Source organism: Limanda limanda, chromosome 17 (assembly GCF_963576545.1).
Source record: "Limanda limanda chromosome 17, fLimLim1.1, whole genome shotgun sequence".
Taxonomy (NCBI): Eukaryota; Metazoa; Chordata; class Actinopteri; order Pleuronectiformes; family Pleuronectidae; genus Limanda; species Limanda limanda.
Window position 1 is genome coordinate 15,868,978 of NC_083652.1, and position 14,718 is coordinate 15,883,695.

The following is a 14,718-nucleotide window of genomic DNA, read 5'->3' on the forward strand; positions in this document are numbered from 1 at the left end:
TTTTTGTGAAGATAGGTCAATGTGAACACGTTCCAGGGGTCTCGGGGCACCGTTGAGACATTTTGCCACGCCCTTTGCCTGAAAAAAAATAAAATAATAGGGCTCACTGTCTGTCAGTGCTCGGGCCCTATTGACACAAATATAATGGATGGAACTGTATAATATAAAGCTCATAAGGCACTTGTGAGTAAAAGTTTTGAGCCTTGTTTTAAAAATCTGTTTTCATTCATTTGCAATGACTCACTTAAACCATATATCCGTTTTATATGTATATCTTTTGAATATGCATCTTGTATTTGTCTGTTTCCTCATGTACGTGCTGTTCTCTGTTTTATACACAGAAAAACACCTCAACTCTAACGGTAGGTGGCGCTGTTAGTGAACACACACCAGCCACAGATCTGCTCATAAAGGCACCAGTCGCTGCTCCGTCCGCTCAGATGGATCCAGCACCCGAGCGCTCCTGTGCGTGGCTGCGTCTCCTGGACCTTTAACCGGATTACGGATACGATCAGAATCAGATCGAAGGACAACAGATCGATATTTGTATTTCCCTCCTCAGGATCCTTGTCCTCGAGCCTCAGGCTGCAGGACGCACCGGCGGGCTTCAACCTCAACTTGCTCCCGGAGCCTCAGCAGCCCCGGGTGGGAAGTTACTCGCTCCTCCTCAGCCTCCTCCTCCTCCTCCGGTTGTAAAGTTCTGCTTGTGACGCCGCTTGTAACTCAGACTTGCACAATGACACCGGGAACCTGCGCTTTGTACGTGTGCGCGGAATGATCCCGAGCGGCGGCCACCTTTCCATTATGGTGAGGAGATGTCTCCTCACTTTCAAACTGTTCAGGTAAGAGTCTCCTGCTTCTGATACACACATTTCCTACTGTTCACTTCAATTCAACGTGATGACTGTAGATGTGTTGAGTTTATTGCTCTCATGCAACAACACAATCTTCTTTATTATTGCTGTGATATCATGAGAAATGAAACTGGAATTAAAAAAAACAGCTGAACTGCCAAGCTCTTTATGAAGCCACCGTGTAAATATTTAATGCAGCAATAACATGGCTGTATGTGAATATGATTATTCTCCTTATGAGAGCCACTCTCCCACGGTCACAGCGTCGATGTTAATTGGGACAACTGGATACACAATTAATGTTCCACTAAGCAGACAGAAGTTTCAACAGCAGCAGCTGGAGGAGCAGATACAACCTCATTAAAACTTTGACCAGATAGGATGCACATCAGCCAAGGAGGAAGGGAGGGAGGGAGGCACGGAGGGAGTCAGGCAGGCAATGAGGCAAGGAGGCAAGGAGACAAGGAGGCAGGCAGGGAGACACAGGTTCAGAGAGGCAAGGAGGCATACAGACAGCCAGACAGGTAGGGAGGCAAGGAGGGAGGCAGGCAAGGAGGCAGGGAGTCAGGGAGGCAGGGAGGGAGGGAGTCAGGGAGTCAGGCAAGGATGCAGGCAAGGAGTCAGGGAGGCAGAGAGGGAGGGAGGCAGGGAGTCAGGGAGGGAGGGAGGCAGGGAGTCAGGGAGTCAGGCAAGGATGCAGGCAAGGAGTCAGGGAGGCAGAGAGGGAGGGAGGCAGGGAGTCAGGCAGGCAATGAGGCAGGGAGTCAGGGAGGGAGACAGAGAGGCAGGGAGGCAGGCAAGGAGGGAGGCAGGGAGGCAGGGAGGCAGGGAGGCAGGGAGCCAGGCAAGGAGGCAAGGAGGCAAGGAGGCAAGGAGGCAAGGAGGCAGGCAAGGAGGCATACAGACAGACAAACAGGTAGGGACACAGACAGGGAGGCACAGGTTCAGAGAGGCAGGGAGGCAGGAAGGCAAGGAGGCAGGGAGGCAGGGAGTCAGGGAGGCAGGGAGTCAGTCTGTCAGGCGTGAGGTTTCCAGATGTTTTGCATCCTTCTGGGTGAATAAAGGCTCCATACCTGATTCAAAATGCCACTCAGGAAACCTGTCTGCTGCACAGAGATGTCTCACCTTTGACTCACAGGTGTTTCCTCACAAGGCGCTGCACGCTTCCCTGCTCACCAAACCCCAGGTTCCCCTCATCCCTGTGTACATCATTTATATATAAATAGTTCTATTCCTCACTGAGCTGCAGCCTCTCTGCTGTCAATTCTGTGGCTTTGTGAAAACTCCAGAACTCGCTAAGATGTGGTCTGTGACAACCTGTCCTTTCCAAACAGTTCCTCAGCGTGAGTCCTGGAGCAGCGAGACGAGCCTGTTTCCAACTATTCGGTCCAAAGACTTTGGATGAGGCCTTTCAGACTGGAGGGATGTTGTGTTGGGTGTTTACCGCTCTCCCCAATGTGCAGCCACTCGCCCGTAATCCAATGCTTTTGTTTTGGATATTTGCTCACTGAGCACAGTGTGGTGCACACAACCCATCCATGTGGTGGTTCATTTGAGACGACACAGTCTAGAAGCTACACAATGCATCTCTGTGGGTTGATTGGGGCGATATATGAAGTTAGTACGTCCACATGGTTCACGCTTCACGGAGCTTCTCAAAGGGCTCAGAGTGATCTGATCTCAAACAGCTCTCCTGCTCCTCTGTGAAATGTCTTCTACTTTCTTATCCTCGTCTGTCCATTTATTATTTGTTCCCATCTCGTGAGCTTTAACCTTGTCTCTTGTTCTTCTGTTCCTCCTCTTGTTTCTGCCCCACCCGCTCCTGCAGGATCTTCGTGGTGGGAATTGGCTTCTTCAGCCTGTGCTTTCTAATGACCTCTCTCGGGGGCCAGTTCTCGGCCAAGCGACCCGGAGATTCCCCGTTCACAGTACGAGCCGAAGGTAAGCTGCTGCTCGCTCGCCTGCGACTCCGCTGCATGCACTGGTAATGAACAGGCCGGGAACATGCTGGGAGCCTGCTGGGGCTCCCTTGATTGCCACCAGTTGGATCCCAGACCTGCTCATTTTGCTCATCAGGAGTGCGTCTGGGGGGGGAGCTGTCGCCTGGAGAGGCTTCTCTCCTCTCTCATCTGCACCTCTACTTTTTTTTTTCTTTAAACGCCTACTCTCATCCCTGCTCAGTGTCCACATGACCTCGTTCCGACCCACGTAAACTCACTGTGAGTGTAGAGGCTGGAAATGGTGGAGGCTGAGTTGAATTTGTCTTTATATTAGATTAGATTAGATTCAACTTTATTGTCATTGCACAGTACAGGTACATATACAACGAAATGCAGTTTAGCGTCTAACCGGAAGTGCAAAAAAGGCAGTAAAAGTGCAGAGTATTGTGCATATTAAAGTGAAAATGTAAACAAATAAGATCTGAACAGTAGAAATATAAATGGAATATTACAGTATTAACAGGAATTGTATGATATAAGATAATGTTGATCAGGTTGAGTCTGTAGGTGAATGTGCAGATACACGGAATTTATCAAGTCATGCTGGTCAAACGTTATAACCAACAATTCAAAGTTCCATAGTGTTTAAGAAATTAGGGGTTTTGCAATTTCAAATATTATTTGTCCCAACCTTTGCAGAAGATAAATGTTGTGTGTTGTTGCTCTTGCACCTTCTGTCCAATACATCTCAAAGCGTCTCTGTGGGGTTGGATTCCGGAGCCTGTGCTGCTCCTCCGTCATGTGAAGCCTCCGTCTGGTTCTTTTCTTCTCGTATTCTGGCTCATTGCGTTGCTGTTGGATGAACCTCTGAACAACCAGACCGTCTGTCCTCTGTTACGCTGCAGGACACACACATCACACATCAGACAGGGAAGCAAAAGTGTTTCGACACAGTCTTTGCATAGACAGATGGTTTGTAAGTCATGGACAAAAAACCCGGGACGCTGTAGAAATTGTATGTATTGACTTTTCATTTTAATTCACTTTGATTGCTGCAGAAAAGCGGAAAAGGAGCCACTTATAAGTTAATGGAATAAAAAATAATAATTGTTATTGCCATCCTTATCTTGGGAATTTTGTACCATATTGTTATTCATATATTATTCATTTACTATTAATAATAAACCTTTGCTGGAGATGTTGGTATCAAGGGAAGCTACTGCAGTGAAAGCTGTATGTGTTCTGATGTGTTAAAGTGACAGTTAGGATCAACACAAAGCACAAGTGCTCATGGTTTGTTGTCCCTTAAAGGGACTCTTACCTTTGTTGCATTTGAGAATTACAGCACATTCGAATCATCCCGCCTTCCTCCAATGCCCCACCCCCTCGTTCCCATCCGCGGTGTTTTTTCTTTTGTTTTTCCCCCTGGGAGCGGCTGATTCAGTACGCCGTGGACCACTTTGGTCTGCCATCGTCAGTCGCTACGGTCGATACGGTCGCTACTCGCTACTCGCTACTGTCTGCCGTGGAATCAAAACAAACCCTATAGTTGAGGACGCGCCTTGATGACGCGGGCCCGAATGCGCCACAAGAAGCAGACGGGCTTCCTGTCTGTTTCCATGCAGCAAACAGACAGGTCTGTCGGCCAATAAGGTCCTTCGGTCCGAAGAATTTTATTGGTTGAAGTTTTCACTAAATATTACGAGTGAAATAATTGTTTGCTTTAACTCCTGGTGGGTCTGTCTTGCATTTTAGAGTGTCATTACCTTATTAATACCAATTTAACCTTATCCAAAAAAAGTGTAAAAATGCAACAAAGGTAAGAGTCCCTTTAATAACCAGTCTGACAAATTTACACAAATCTTATTTTAATATTCACGTTGTCCTCCCTCGTGGAGCTCCACAAATCAAAAACTTCAGAGACAACATCCCGGACAGAAACGTATCTTTCTCAACACGTTGTCCGTGTTTGCACTTTGTGTCTGTGCATCTCAACCACGAGCCATGTGGGGGGGGGGTCAGAGCTGGACGAGCGTCCCTCACCTTTTTATCGCTGCCTAACACGATGTTGACAATGCGTTTTCATGCTGTTTCGACCAACACCCGCCGACACCCTGAGCGGTGACGCGTCTTTCAATCACAAGGACGCCGGTTGTTTGTGATAGCAAAACATTACGCTGGTCTGAATTCATCTCCATTCAAATGAGGCGACATCATTTCCTCCCTGTCGAGTCCTGCAGTCTGGCTCAATCAGCAAACAGTGTGTCGCCCGGCGCTTGTTTGTTTGTGTGACGACGTGAAGATAACGTCGTGATCGTGCTTCGGAGATTTAATATCGACTCATCGGGGGGAAATCAGTGCAGTAAGGCAGGGAGTGTGTGTGTGTGTGTGTGTGTGAGTGTGTAGCATCAGGTGGCATCATGGGAGACAATTTCAAGGGATCTCACCCATTTCTGGAACAGCACATGCAAAGCTGCGAGGGAGGAAGGGAGGGAGGGGGGGGGAGGGAGGAGGTAGGAGACCAGAGAGCTGTCTGATTAATTAACCACTCACCGGCTCCAGGCGAGGGAAGGCATCCAGCCTCCAGCTCATTAAACTCGGCCTTACCGCCAACCGGGGGGGAGTCGGGCTGTGTAAACTCTCCTCCACAGTGTGTTTCCGTACGTGCGCATGTTTGGGAATCAGGATTAGTGGCACGGGGGGGGGGAGCTGGCGTAATGAATGAGCTGGGATGAGTTTGTTCAGCGGAGCAGCACCTTCGATAGTGCTCAGCGTGCAACACCCATCCATCCGTCCGTCCGTCCATCCATCCGTCCATCCTGCTGCTGCTGGACACTGTGTGCAGATAACTTGTTCACCTGCACCATTATTGTCACTCACGCTGATGTGTGTGTGTGTGTGTGTGTTGGGCAACACCGACCAAGCAGAAAATGTGAAAATCGCATAAAAGCAGAGGCAGCACCTGTAAACTGGCAGTGTTTTGAACAGGGTAATAGGGCCGTGTGCAGAGGAGCCACTACCTCGTCTCCTACTCACCTGCTGAATGGAGACAGCCGCCTGTAGAGCAAATGGTGTGCAGGAAAATGTGAAATTATGGACTAACCTTCTGTTTTTCCTCTCGTCTATCTGCGTTTACCTCTCCCCATTAGTTTCCTCGTCATCCCTCTCTCTCTCTCTCTGTCGGTCTCGCTCACTTGTTTTCTTCTTATTTTCATCATCTCACATGCACCGACGCTCTGAAACACACTTTTCATTGCATTTTCTGCACACGTGTATATATATAGATGCTTGTGTACTGTGTGGAGTGTCGCACTCCAGCAGCCAGGACACTGAGCTGTATCCAGATTTTTCAAAATGCCTGCCTTTTGCTTCATTACTTCCTTTTGAAGGTACAGGAAGCTAATGATGTGGAAAAGAAGTGAGAGGGGGGGACAGAGGAACTGTTTCTACCGGAGAGGGAAGCATGAAAGGCAGAGGTGTTTGATCCCAGATATCTGAAAGGCTCCAGAGCTGCTCTGTATCTTTCTAATAAGCTGTTTGAAGACCACCTTCGCTGTGTGTGTCCCTTCGTACCACACAGATCCTAGTGCAGCTTGGCCACGAAGAGCAAAATAGGCCGAGGATGTTTTCAGCCTTTATTTCCTGGTCAGAGCAACACTGAACCGTCTCGATGTTAATGTGCTCGCCATTCAATCTTTTCGAACCATCGACCTCTGAGTGGTGGAAAACGTGTTTTATGGGCAAACAGATGTTGTGTCTCACTGTGAAGACGGACGTTTGCTGTGTCCAAATTCAGGGGGCCGCCTCCTTCAGAGGACGGGGGGGTCTTTGTGGACGAGTTCCTTTGTGGTCCCGTGGGCTGAGCAGATTGCAAGGGCCAAACCAAAGTGAGACGGTTTGGCCAAGGAGGATTTTTTTTTATTATTTGTGTCACCAGCTTGTTACCGTTGCCGCCTAGCAACAGTGTTGTAGACGCTACGAGAACCTTTTTACGATGTTTACGATAAGTAGTTCGGTTGAGTCACTTACATTTTGAATTGCCGTAAACATCGTCGCCATTATCTCTTTTGAAAAACAGTTTGTCATTGAACGTAATGGATCCTGGGACAGTTTGGCCCCGGTGAGGATCCACCTGTTGGAGCCTTTGTTGCTCCGGTTGGAAAAAAAACATTTGTCAGCTGCATTTGAAGGAGTCTTTGAAACGGGTTCGCCTCGTCACGCCGCTGTGAAGGAATCAGTCTTCAAACACGCCGTCCTGATTCGGTCTTAAACCTTTTGCACCTACCGCTACAATTATATCTGCCGCGCTGAATGCATCTTCACAAGACACATGTTTAAACAGCTCGAGACAGTTTTCAGGGTTCCATCCGAATAAAAACCCGTCTTGTCCACACAGTTTTAATCCATCACAGAGGCCGAGCATCCTGTTTAGCATCCTGTCCACCAGTCACTCACAGAACGTTCTTGTATTTCATGGCTCAGCAGTCTTCACTCGGCGATGCATGAAAATGAGTCTCCCCTGACATCACTCTGAGGGAGGGCGTGGCGTCGGCAGGTCTGTCAAAGCTGTGAACCCCCGGAGCTTTGTTTGAATGAAGAATGGGATCAGTAATCTGCCGGAAGGAGAAGTGCTCTCTCTCTCTCTCTCTCTCTCTCTCTCCGCTGGGTGTATGTGCAGATTGAACTTCACCGGTAGTTAGGAATAACTGGAGATGAAATGTGTGGTAACTGTCGCTGCCTCTAGAGAAACCTCTGCAAAACAAAATCAACAAGCTAAGAATTGAATTAACTGATTGTTGTTATGAATATTATGATCATGATGCATATTTCCTGTAGATATCATGGAGGAAAAACAACTTTCAGTAATATATGCACAAGCAACGCCGCTGCTCATTTAGATATTGTGCTCTAACTATGTTTTGCTGAAAAGGAAAATTATCTTTCTGAGGATCTGTTGTATTATTTTGTCTGAGCTGCAAACTGAGACACCAATCGATTCTGACAATTGGTTTCTCACACATTTTCTGTTCATTTTGCAAAGTTTGCACTCGGGCAAAACTTTCTGTGTAAAAAACAGGGGGAAATATATTAGCATTTAACGTTTTTATCGTTTTTTTATGGTTTGGCACAATCGGAGGTGGTTAGAACATAAAAGAGAATCAAACTACTGAAGACTGGAGGAAGGTTGCAGGCTGTGGCACTCTGCAGAATCACACTCTGGTGTTTCTGGGTAAAGCGTGTGATGATGGTTTTTAATAAGCATAAAGTGGTAGACACTGTGTCTGACTGAGAAATGTAAATTAAAATATGTTTTACCTCTGAAAGAAACGTATTCGCCAGCATCTAGATAGCGTGAAGTAGAGTTGAGATAGATTCCGGTTTTAATGAAGCTACAGGAAGCAAAGTCCTTTTTTCATTAGTGCAGGTAGTTTCTTCTTTTCCAAGCTGCCAGGCACGATGAGGCCGGAGCTGCAGAATAAGCCACGCAGGTTTTCTGCTCTAATGGCTTCAGGATCTGGCAGCGAACCCGAAGCTGCCAGAACGAAGAGAGAAACTCGATCTCAATCAACCTTTCCTGTAATGAATGTTTGAAATTAGGGAAGGGGAGAAGAAAGGGAGAGGGCGAGCCGTGCATGTGCGAGTGTGAGAGTTCAGAGCAGGAAGGAAAGAAGGAATTTATCCCGGTGACAGGTGAGATGGAAAGGTCTGACCCCGAGCTCCCTCAGAAAGAAAACTCACCAGCCGGCGTGCATATCACGGACGACAGGATTAATTTATTTGGCTCTCAGTGGTGCCAGTGGGGAGGAGCCGGGATCGCTGCATATAAATCAAACGTGACACGCTGCTACAATCAATAGTTTTGCTGACGTACGAAGATGCATAGAAATGTTGTATTTACATTTTAGAAACTTCACTTTATAGAAGATTTTCTGGGGCTGTATTTCCACTCGTATCAGAGTTTATGTTTTACATTTTAAAGAGATCAGATGCTGGATCAACAAAATATCACAAATCTGCAAGCCCAATAACTAAAACGACATCTCTTACAGTGAATATTTATGAATATGAATATTTTTGAAGTCTGGTTCTTACACCTTGTGCTTGAAACGTCATCACAAACTCGGATGGTTACAATGTGTCCGGATATCTTGTTCACGTTCATCCTTTGAAGGAGGAAAAATAAAGAATTAAGTCCAATAATTTAATTTAATCATCAGTAAATCCTCAATAAAATGACTCTAATAGTGTTTAAGCTTTTATAGTTCGGACACAATGAGACCATACTGCTCAACATCTGTATTAATCCCAACAACAGCAGCTGTATTTGTTTATTTTGGGTACTTCCATTAATGCTACGTCTCCTCAGGATATGTGAATGCATCAATGAGAAGGTTTTGTGTTTTTATAATGAATCCTTGACACTGTAGCCTCACATGAGTCTTTTAGTTTTCTGTTACCGGCTGAGTTTCGGTCATTTGCTTTACTCAAGGTGATATTGTGTGGTTTTTGCAGTTTTGCAGAGTGTTACAAAGAACAAATACTCAAGCACGGCTACGTGATACTTTCAAATCACAACCATCACCCAGGAACAAACATTTAGTCTTTAGAGTTCAAAGAAATAAGGATGTGACATTTACAACGATAATTATCAATATCGACTGATATAAACATGTCAACGTGTTCGCCTGCACTGATTACCTTGTTTACCTCCTTTTCTCCTTTAGCTCCTTTTCTATCTGGAATCTATTTAAATCTATCGTTGAACTTTTTATCTTGACTATTGCTAATTGCTTTAGATTAAATTATTAATTATTCTATTATAGATAGAATTATTTTCTCTACAACAATAGCGTTATTTACTGCATCAAAAGTATTTGTACAATCGTGTCATAACTCTGACACAGCTTATTCGGCCTCATCAGTACTTTTACTGTAAACTATAGTTTCAGGTACAATACTTTAAGGAAACAATTTTAATACTTCCACTGGTAGCGTCTCCTTGTAATTCACTGACTACCTGTTTGGAAAGTGCTGCCATTTAAAAAAAGGTTCTTCCTGTTTAAAGCAATATAGTTAATTATGTTCAGGAGGTTATTATATTTCAAGTGGACATAAATGATGTTACGCACCTCCTATCTAAGTGATGAGATGCATGTATCATCCAGTGTGGAAGTAGCTGCTGGTAGAATTAGCCCCGTGTAGTGAGACGCCACGCTCACTGCCTCCCTCTGAGATCATACTGTGCTTCAGTCCACACGCGGCAAGAAAGCCGTTGCACTGAGATGCACTGGCACGTTTTTTAAAGCCCCCCCCAGGGCTGCATGTTTAAAGAGCACAAGAATAAGGCATCACGCAACGTGTGGTTTGCATGATTTGTCCGTCCCGATTTTTGTCATGAAGACGCTTAAATTAGATCACTGGCCAGAATTGAGGGACAGTTTTTGTTCACACATTGTATTTGCTGCAGAAATATGAAAGACTTGTCCATGAAGCATTAATATCACTGTGTTCACGGTCATTTACTCATCTGTTTCGCAAAAGGCTGTCCTTGTGAATATTCAATATTTTCTTTTGTCAAGGGACTTGACTCTGGCTTTCTATAAATTAAGTATCCCCATTGAAGCGTCCGGATAAAAGCCTCTCTTAAAAAGACTCTCTTCCTTTGACTTTTCCCTGGGGGTGTTAATCTGCGATCGGTGAATTCAGCGTTGAGAGACCATATTCAAGTGATCCATAAACAGACGGATCAATAAAAGCACCGCCACCTCTCACTGTTGGACACTTATAGCCATTCACACCCTGGACGTATATACAGATAATTGACTCTGATGAAGAGTCTGTGGAAACGCCTGAAGGATGAGCCTCATATACACCAGGGAACTTCTGAAGCTTAGCAAAATACTAATCTATCAGTCAAGAAGAGAAATTCGGCTGCAGTGGCTCAGTGAGGCAGGGGAGGATAAAAAAAGCAGCACAGAATAGAGCAGGTTAGGTAAAAGGTAAAGGTCAGTGATAAGAGCAGCTGCCGGCCAACAAAGGGAAGAAGGCCCGGGCGCTGAAAATGGAATTGGATAATAGACAATCTGGTTCAGGTTTAAACAGTATTATAGAGCAGATGAGAGATTTAGAGGCCGGCGGAAGTGCAGGGATCAGGTGAGGGAGGAAAGGTGGTGTTTGAAATAACATTAAGATTACTGGGTTTCAGTTAAAGAGCAGAGATAAGAAGCTCTGGCTGCGACCATAGACTGCAGATGGAAGTGGACTTGGACGTGTTCAAGAAACACAAGCGAGTCCAGTCGCCTGAGAACATTTGATCATCTGGAGCAGGATTAATCTGTGTACAACCCTGTTTCTTATAGGATCAAATAACTAATTACAACCAAACTGAACATCAGTGAGAACTATCCCTAAAATGATAAATATCCTTTTTATAGTTTGGCTTTTTATTTGGGTCCATGTCCCGTCCACTAACACAGAGGAGATTAGGAGGAGGAGAATGAGATGCTTTGGCTTTACTTTTGGGGGCGCCATCATGTCGTCCATCTTTATTCACAGTCTGATCAGGACCTAGAGAGACTGAACTGGAAGTCGAAAGCAAATGTTTAGACTGTAAACATTTTCACTGAGGCTCAAGCTTTAAACTTTAGAGCTTGAGCCTCAGTGAAAAATAATGTGTGAGGAACATTAACTGCATTCAAGGTTATTTCACAGTCTTCAGTCCAAACATCCGTCTCGAGGACTGAATATCTGTAGCTCAGTTTTCTGCATTTGTGAAGCCGATGACTCTCTGCGGGCAGCTGTTGGCGGCTGGCTGGTCAGTGTTGCACCGTGGACGCAGCGTCCGACGATACAAATGGTGATTTAATTGGAATTTGTTCATGATATCGATTTGTGCTGTGACACGTCCGGAATTGAGTCGTTAAATGAGATTAGCTGCTGTTAAATTGGCCCTTTATTAACCAGCAGATGAGGGATCACGCAGAGGAGCACACTGGTGCTATCAACATGCTGCCGCAGCGCCGGCGACATGCCGGACCGTCCATTAGCCGATGTTTCCCATGAGAGGCCGGAGTGAGGCGAGAGCCGGCCCGAGGAACAGTCGATTGTAAACAAATAAGCTTGTAAAGATGTGTTGTGTGTGTAGGACGGGTGCTCGGTGGCAGTTATAGTGATTTAGCAGCACAATGTGTACGAGGAGCGTTGCTGTGGAGTTGCTCTTCCCACACCAAAGCCCAGAGGCTTTGATTGGATTTACTGCAGAAAATACACTGCGGCTGAATCACGATCCTCTGGACGAAGCAAATATCCCGAATCTACTTCACGAACCCGAATAATTTCTTTTTGTAACACAGCAATTCTAAAAAAACAAATTAAGTTTTACGGCGGTGGAAGTGCAACAGGTTTGGTCGGCACACTAATGTGTTGCCCTGCAGTGCCGTACTTGTTTACCTCCTTTTCTATCGCCAATCTTTTTAAATGTATTGTTAAACTGGGGATATAAACGTGCAAATGTGAATTGAAATCCATTTAGTCTCTCCTTTTTTTCTGCTGTCTGGAGGAAAATAAGTGTTGTCTAACTGCTGAATTATTCATCTTCCGGCCAGTTTCACTGAAGATATTCTGGATAAGACGGAAACTGTGCAAAGAGGGAGCAGAAAATATGAGCAGGCAATAAAAGGGAAAAAGATCTGGGGGAATATCTGGGCAATTCACTTTAAAGCTGGAGTATAACACTGAATTTCTTTCTTTGTTTGTAATTCTTCTTCCCGAGTGCTTCTCTTCCATTTTTAAACCTCAACAAATATACACACATGGACCCAGAGAAATGGGAGATTTTCTCCCTCTCCTTATTTTATTTGCGGGTGATGTAATAGAATTTTCTTCAGTGAAGGTGGCTTTAGCCTGGGCAGTGACAAATGAACCCTGACAGGGGAAGTGAGCCTGCACACATTGCAGTTTCTAAAGCGTAATGCAATTGATGGGGGAACACAGAGAGGTGAGGTTTTATTTTCACTTGCACGACGTGAGGCCGCTGTGGGTTTCTAACACTTTTCTCGGGGGTGCGGACCCCGAATCCAGTCCCGGGTCCCGAGAGCGTCGTTGTTTATCTCGATTCTTCGCATCTACTTCATCAAAAATGCACGAGGACCTTCTGTCTGAGGCAACAAGCTAATTGTGTTTACTCTGCAGCGAAGACGCATGGGAGGCTTTTGGTGATTTTGAATTCTGGGGCAGTTACGCTCTGCATTTAGTGTCCATCAAAGAAGACGGCGCCGGGTCAGGACCTCAACACGGTGGCTATGGCGTCTGTAACCTGCGGTGACCTTATTGTCTGTAGCTACAGGCTCTGTAATTGACTGGGTTTTCTCCAGCAGCATCATTCCGGTTTACCGCCGGCCAGGTTGTTATTAATTTGAGCGAAGCAGGAAGACAAAACCAATACTGTCGGACTAATTTGCCCGCTCCTCTGTTTTGTGAGAGCGCCTGTTCCCCGGCAAGCTGCTGGTTTACTAATGAAGGAGAAAATAAAATAGAAACTCGGCTGGAATGATGTTTTAAAGTGAACCAGCAGTAAAATGGAGCATAAAATAAATGGGATTTCAAATGTGGCCTTGGTTTTCTATATCAGTGCTTTTAAACTGCGAGCACAGTAAATCATTTCAGAGAAAATTATTTATTGCTGTGTTTGTTTTGTGCCTGTGGCTTTGTGGTCTACATTATATAAAGCCAATGTCATTATATAAAAGATGTACCATGTCATAAAAATGTCAAATTCATTAACTTACTCATTAATTTAATTTATAACTCACTTCTCGTTCCTTCTCCTCTTCGTCTCCATCTGCATTCATAACAGTGGTTGTGTTTTACAGTATCTGTCTGTGTCTTCTTAGTGCTCGGGGGCCAAGAGTCTCGGGGGGTGCTGAGGAAAATCAGCGACATGCTGGAGGTCATCATGAAGAGGATGGACACGCTGTCCAAACTGGGAAACACCACAGACAGCCAGAGACTGGAAGAGCTCAGCTCGGCACTGGACAGGTACAGCTTCTAATTTCAATATCTCCTTTGTTGCTCATTAGGATTATTAACGGCATCGGTTTGTCAGCTGGACACAATGTGACAGACAAACTGCCGTCACTTAGGGTTTGTCCCTGAGAGTTTTGCGGGGGAGGCGGCTCATCACCTGCACGATTGTCAGGAAATTGCATTGCAGCGGGTTTGTGGGGAAATGGCTGAGCTCTTGGAAAGTAATGGCTCTCTCGCTGTTTTAGCTCGTCTCTGTCTCGTATACAATTTTGAAAAACACACGAAGAGAGGCAGAGTAAAGTGGGTAATTTTGAATTTGGATACACTTTCCATGCAGGCAATTTAGCTCAAGCTCAGGAGCCACAAGCTGTGATTCTATGTCCTGTTCCATCTGCTGTCGATGTGGTAAAATGTAACTGAAAAGCATCCATCCACATATCATCTCTCCTGTTTATCCTTTGAGGCTCGCAGGGATTTTTGAACATCCATTTACTCTCACATACCCACCTATGGTCAATTTAGAGTCGCCAGTTAACATAACCCCAGTCTGCATGTCTGGAAAGAAGGATGGAGTCCTCGGAGAAAACCCACACAGACCGAGAGATGAAAACTCCACCAAGAGAGGACACGACCAAACCGGGACTCAAACCAGGAACCTATACTTACTGGTGACGGTTCTAACTGCTGAACTAAGATGAATTTTTCTACTAGACGACCAAATAGCTGTGAGCGTTACATTTCAATTCAGAAAAATAATCAGGGAATTCTAAATTCTACATATTGTTATAATATATGGCTTCGCAAATAATCTGAATAATCTCTTGGTTCTAGCTGTATTGTAATATTACTTAAATTAGCATGTACCGTTTGTTGGAGGTAAATATCCAGGTGCTTGTACA

General features: G+C 45.3%; 1 protein-coding gene across 2 annotated transcripts in view; it reads left to right on the forward strand.

Annotated features, from left to right (window-relative positions):
- Positions 1-774: 774 nt before the first annotated feature.
- LOC133023394 (alpha-1,6-mannosylglycoprotein 6-beta-N-acetylglucosaminyltransferase B) overlaps positions 775-14,718 on the forward strand; it is a 49,746-nt gene continuing 35,802 nt past the window's right edge. The window contains exons 1-3 of one of the 2 annotated variants that reach the window (XM_061090418.1): positions 775-842; positions 2,683-2,795; positions 13,687-13,831. In XM_061090418.1, coding sequence (XP_060946401.1) covers positions 775-842; positions 2,683-2,795; positions 13,687-13,831 — 326 coding nt within the window. The remainder of the gene's footprint in view (positions 843-2,682; positions 2,796-13,686; positions 13,832-14,718) is intronic. The other variant, XM_061090419.1, reaches the window with a different exon arrangement.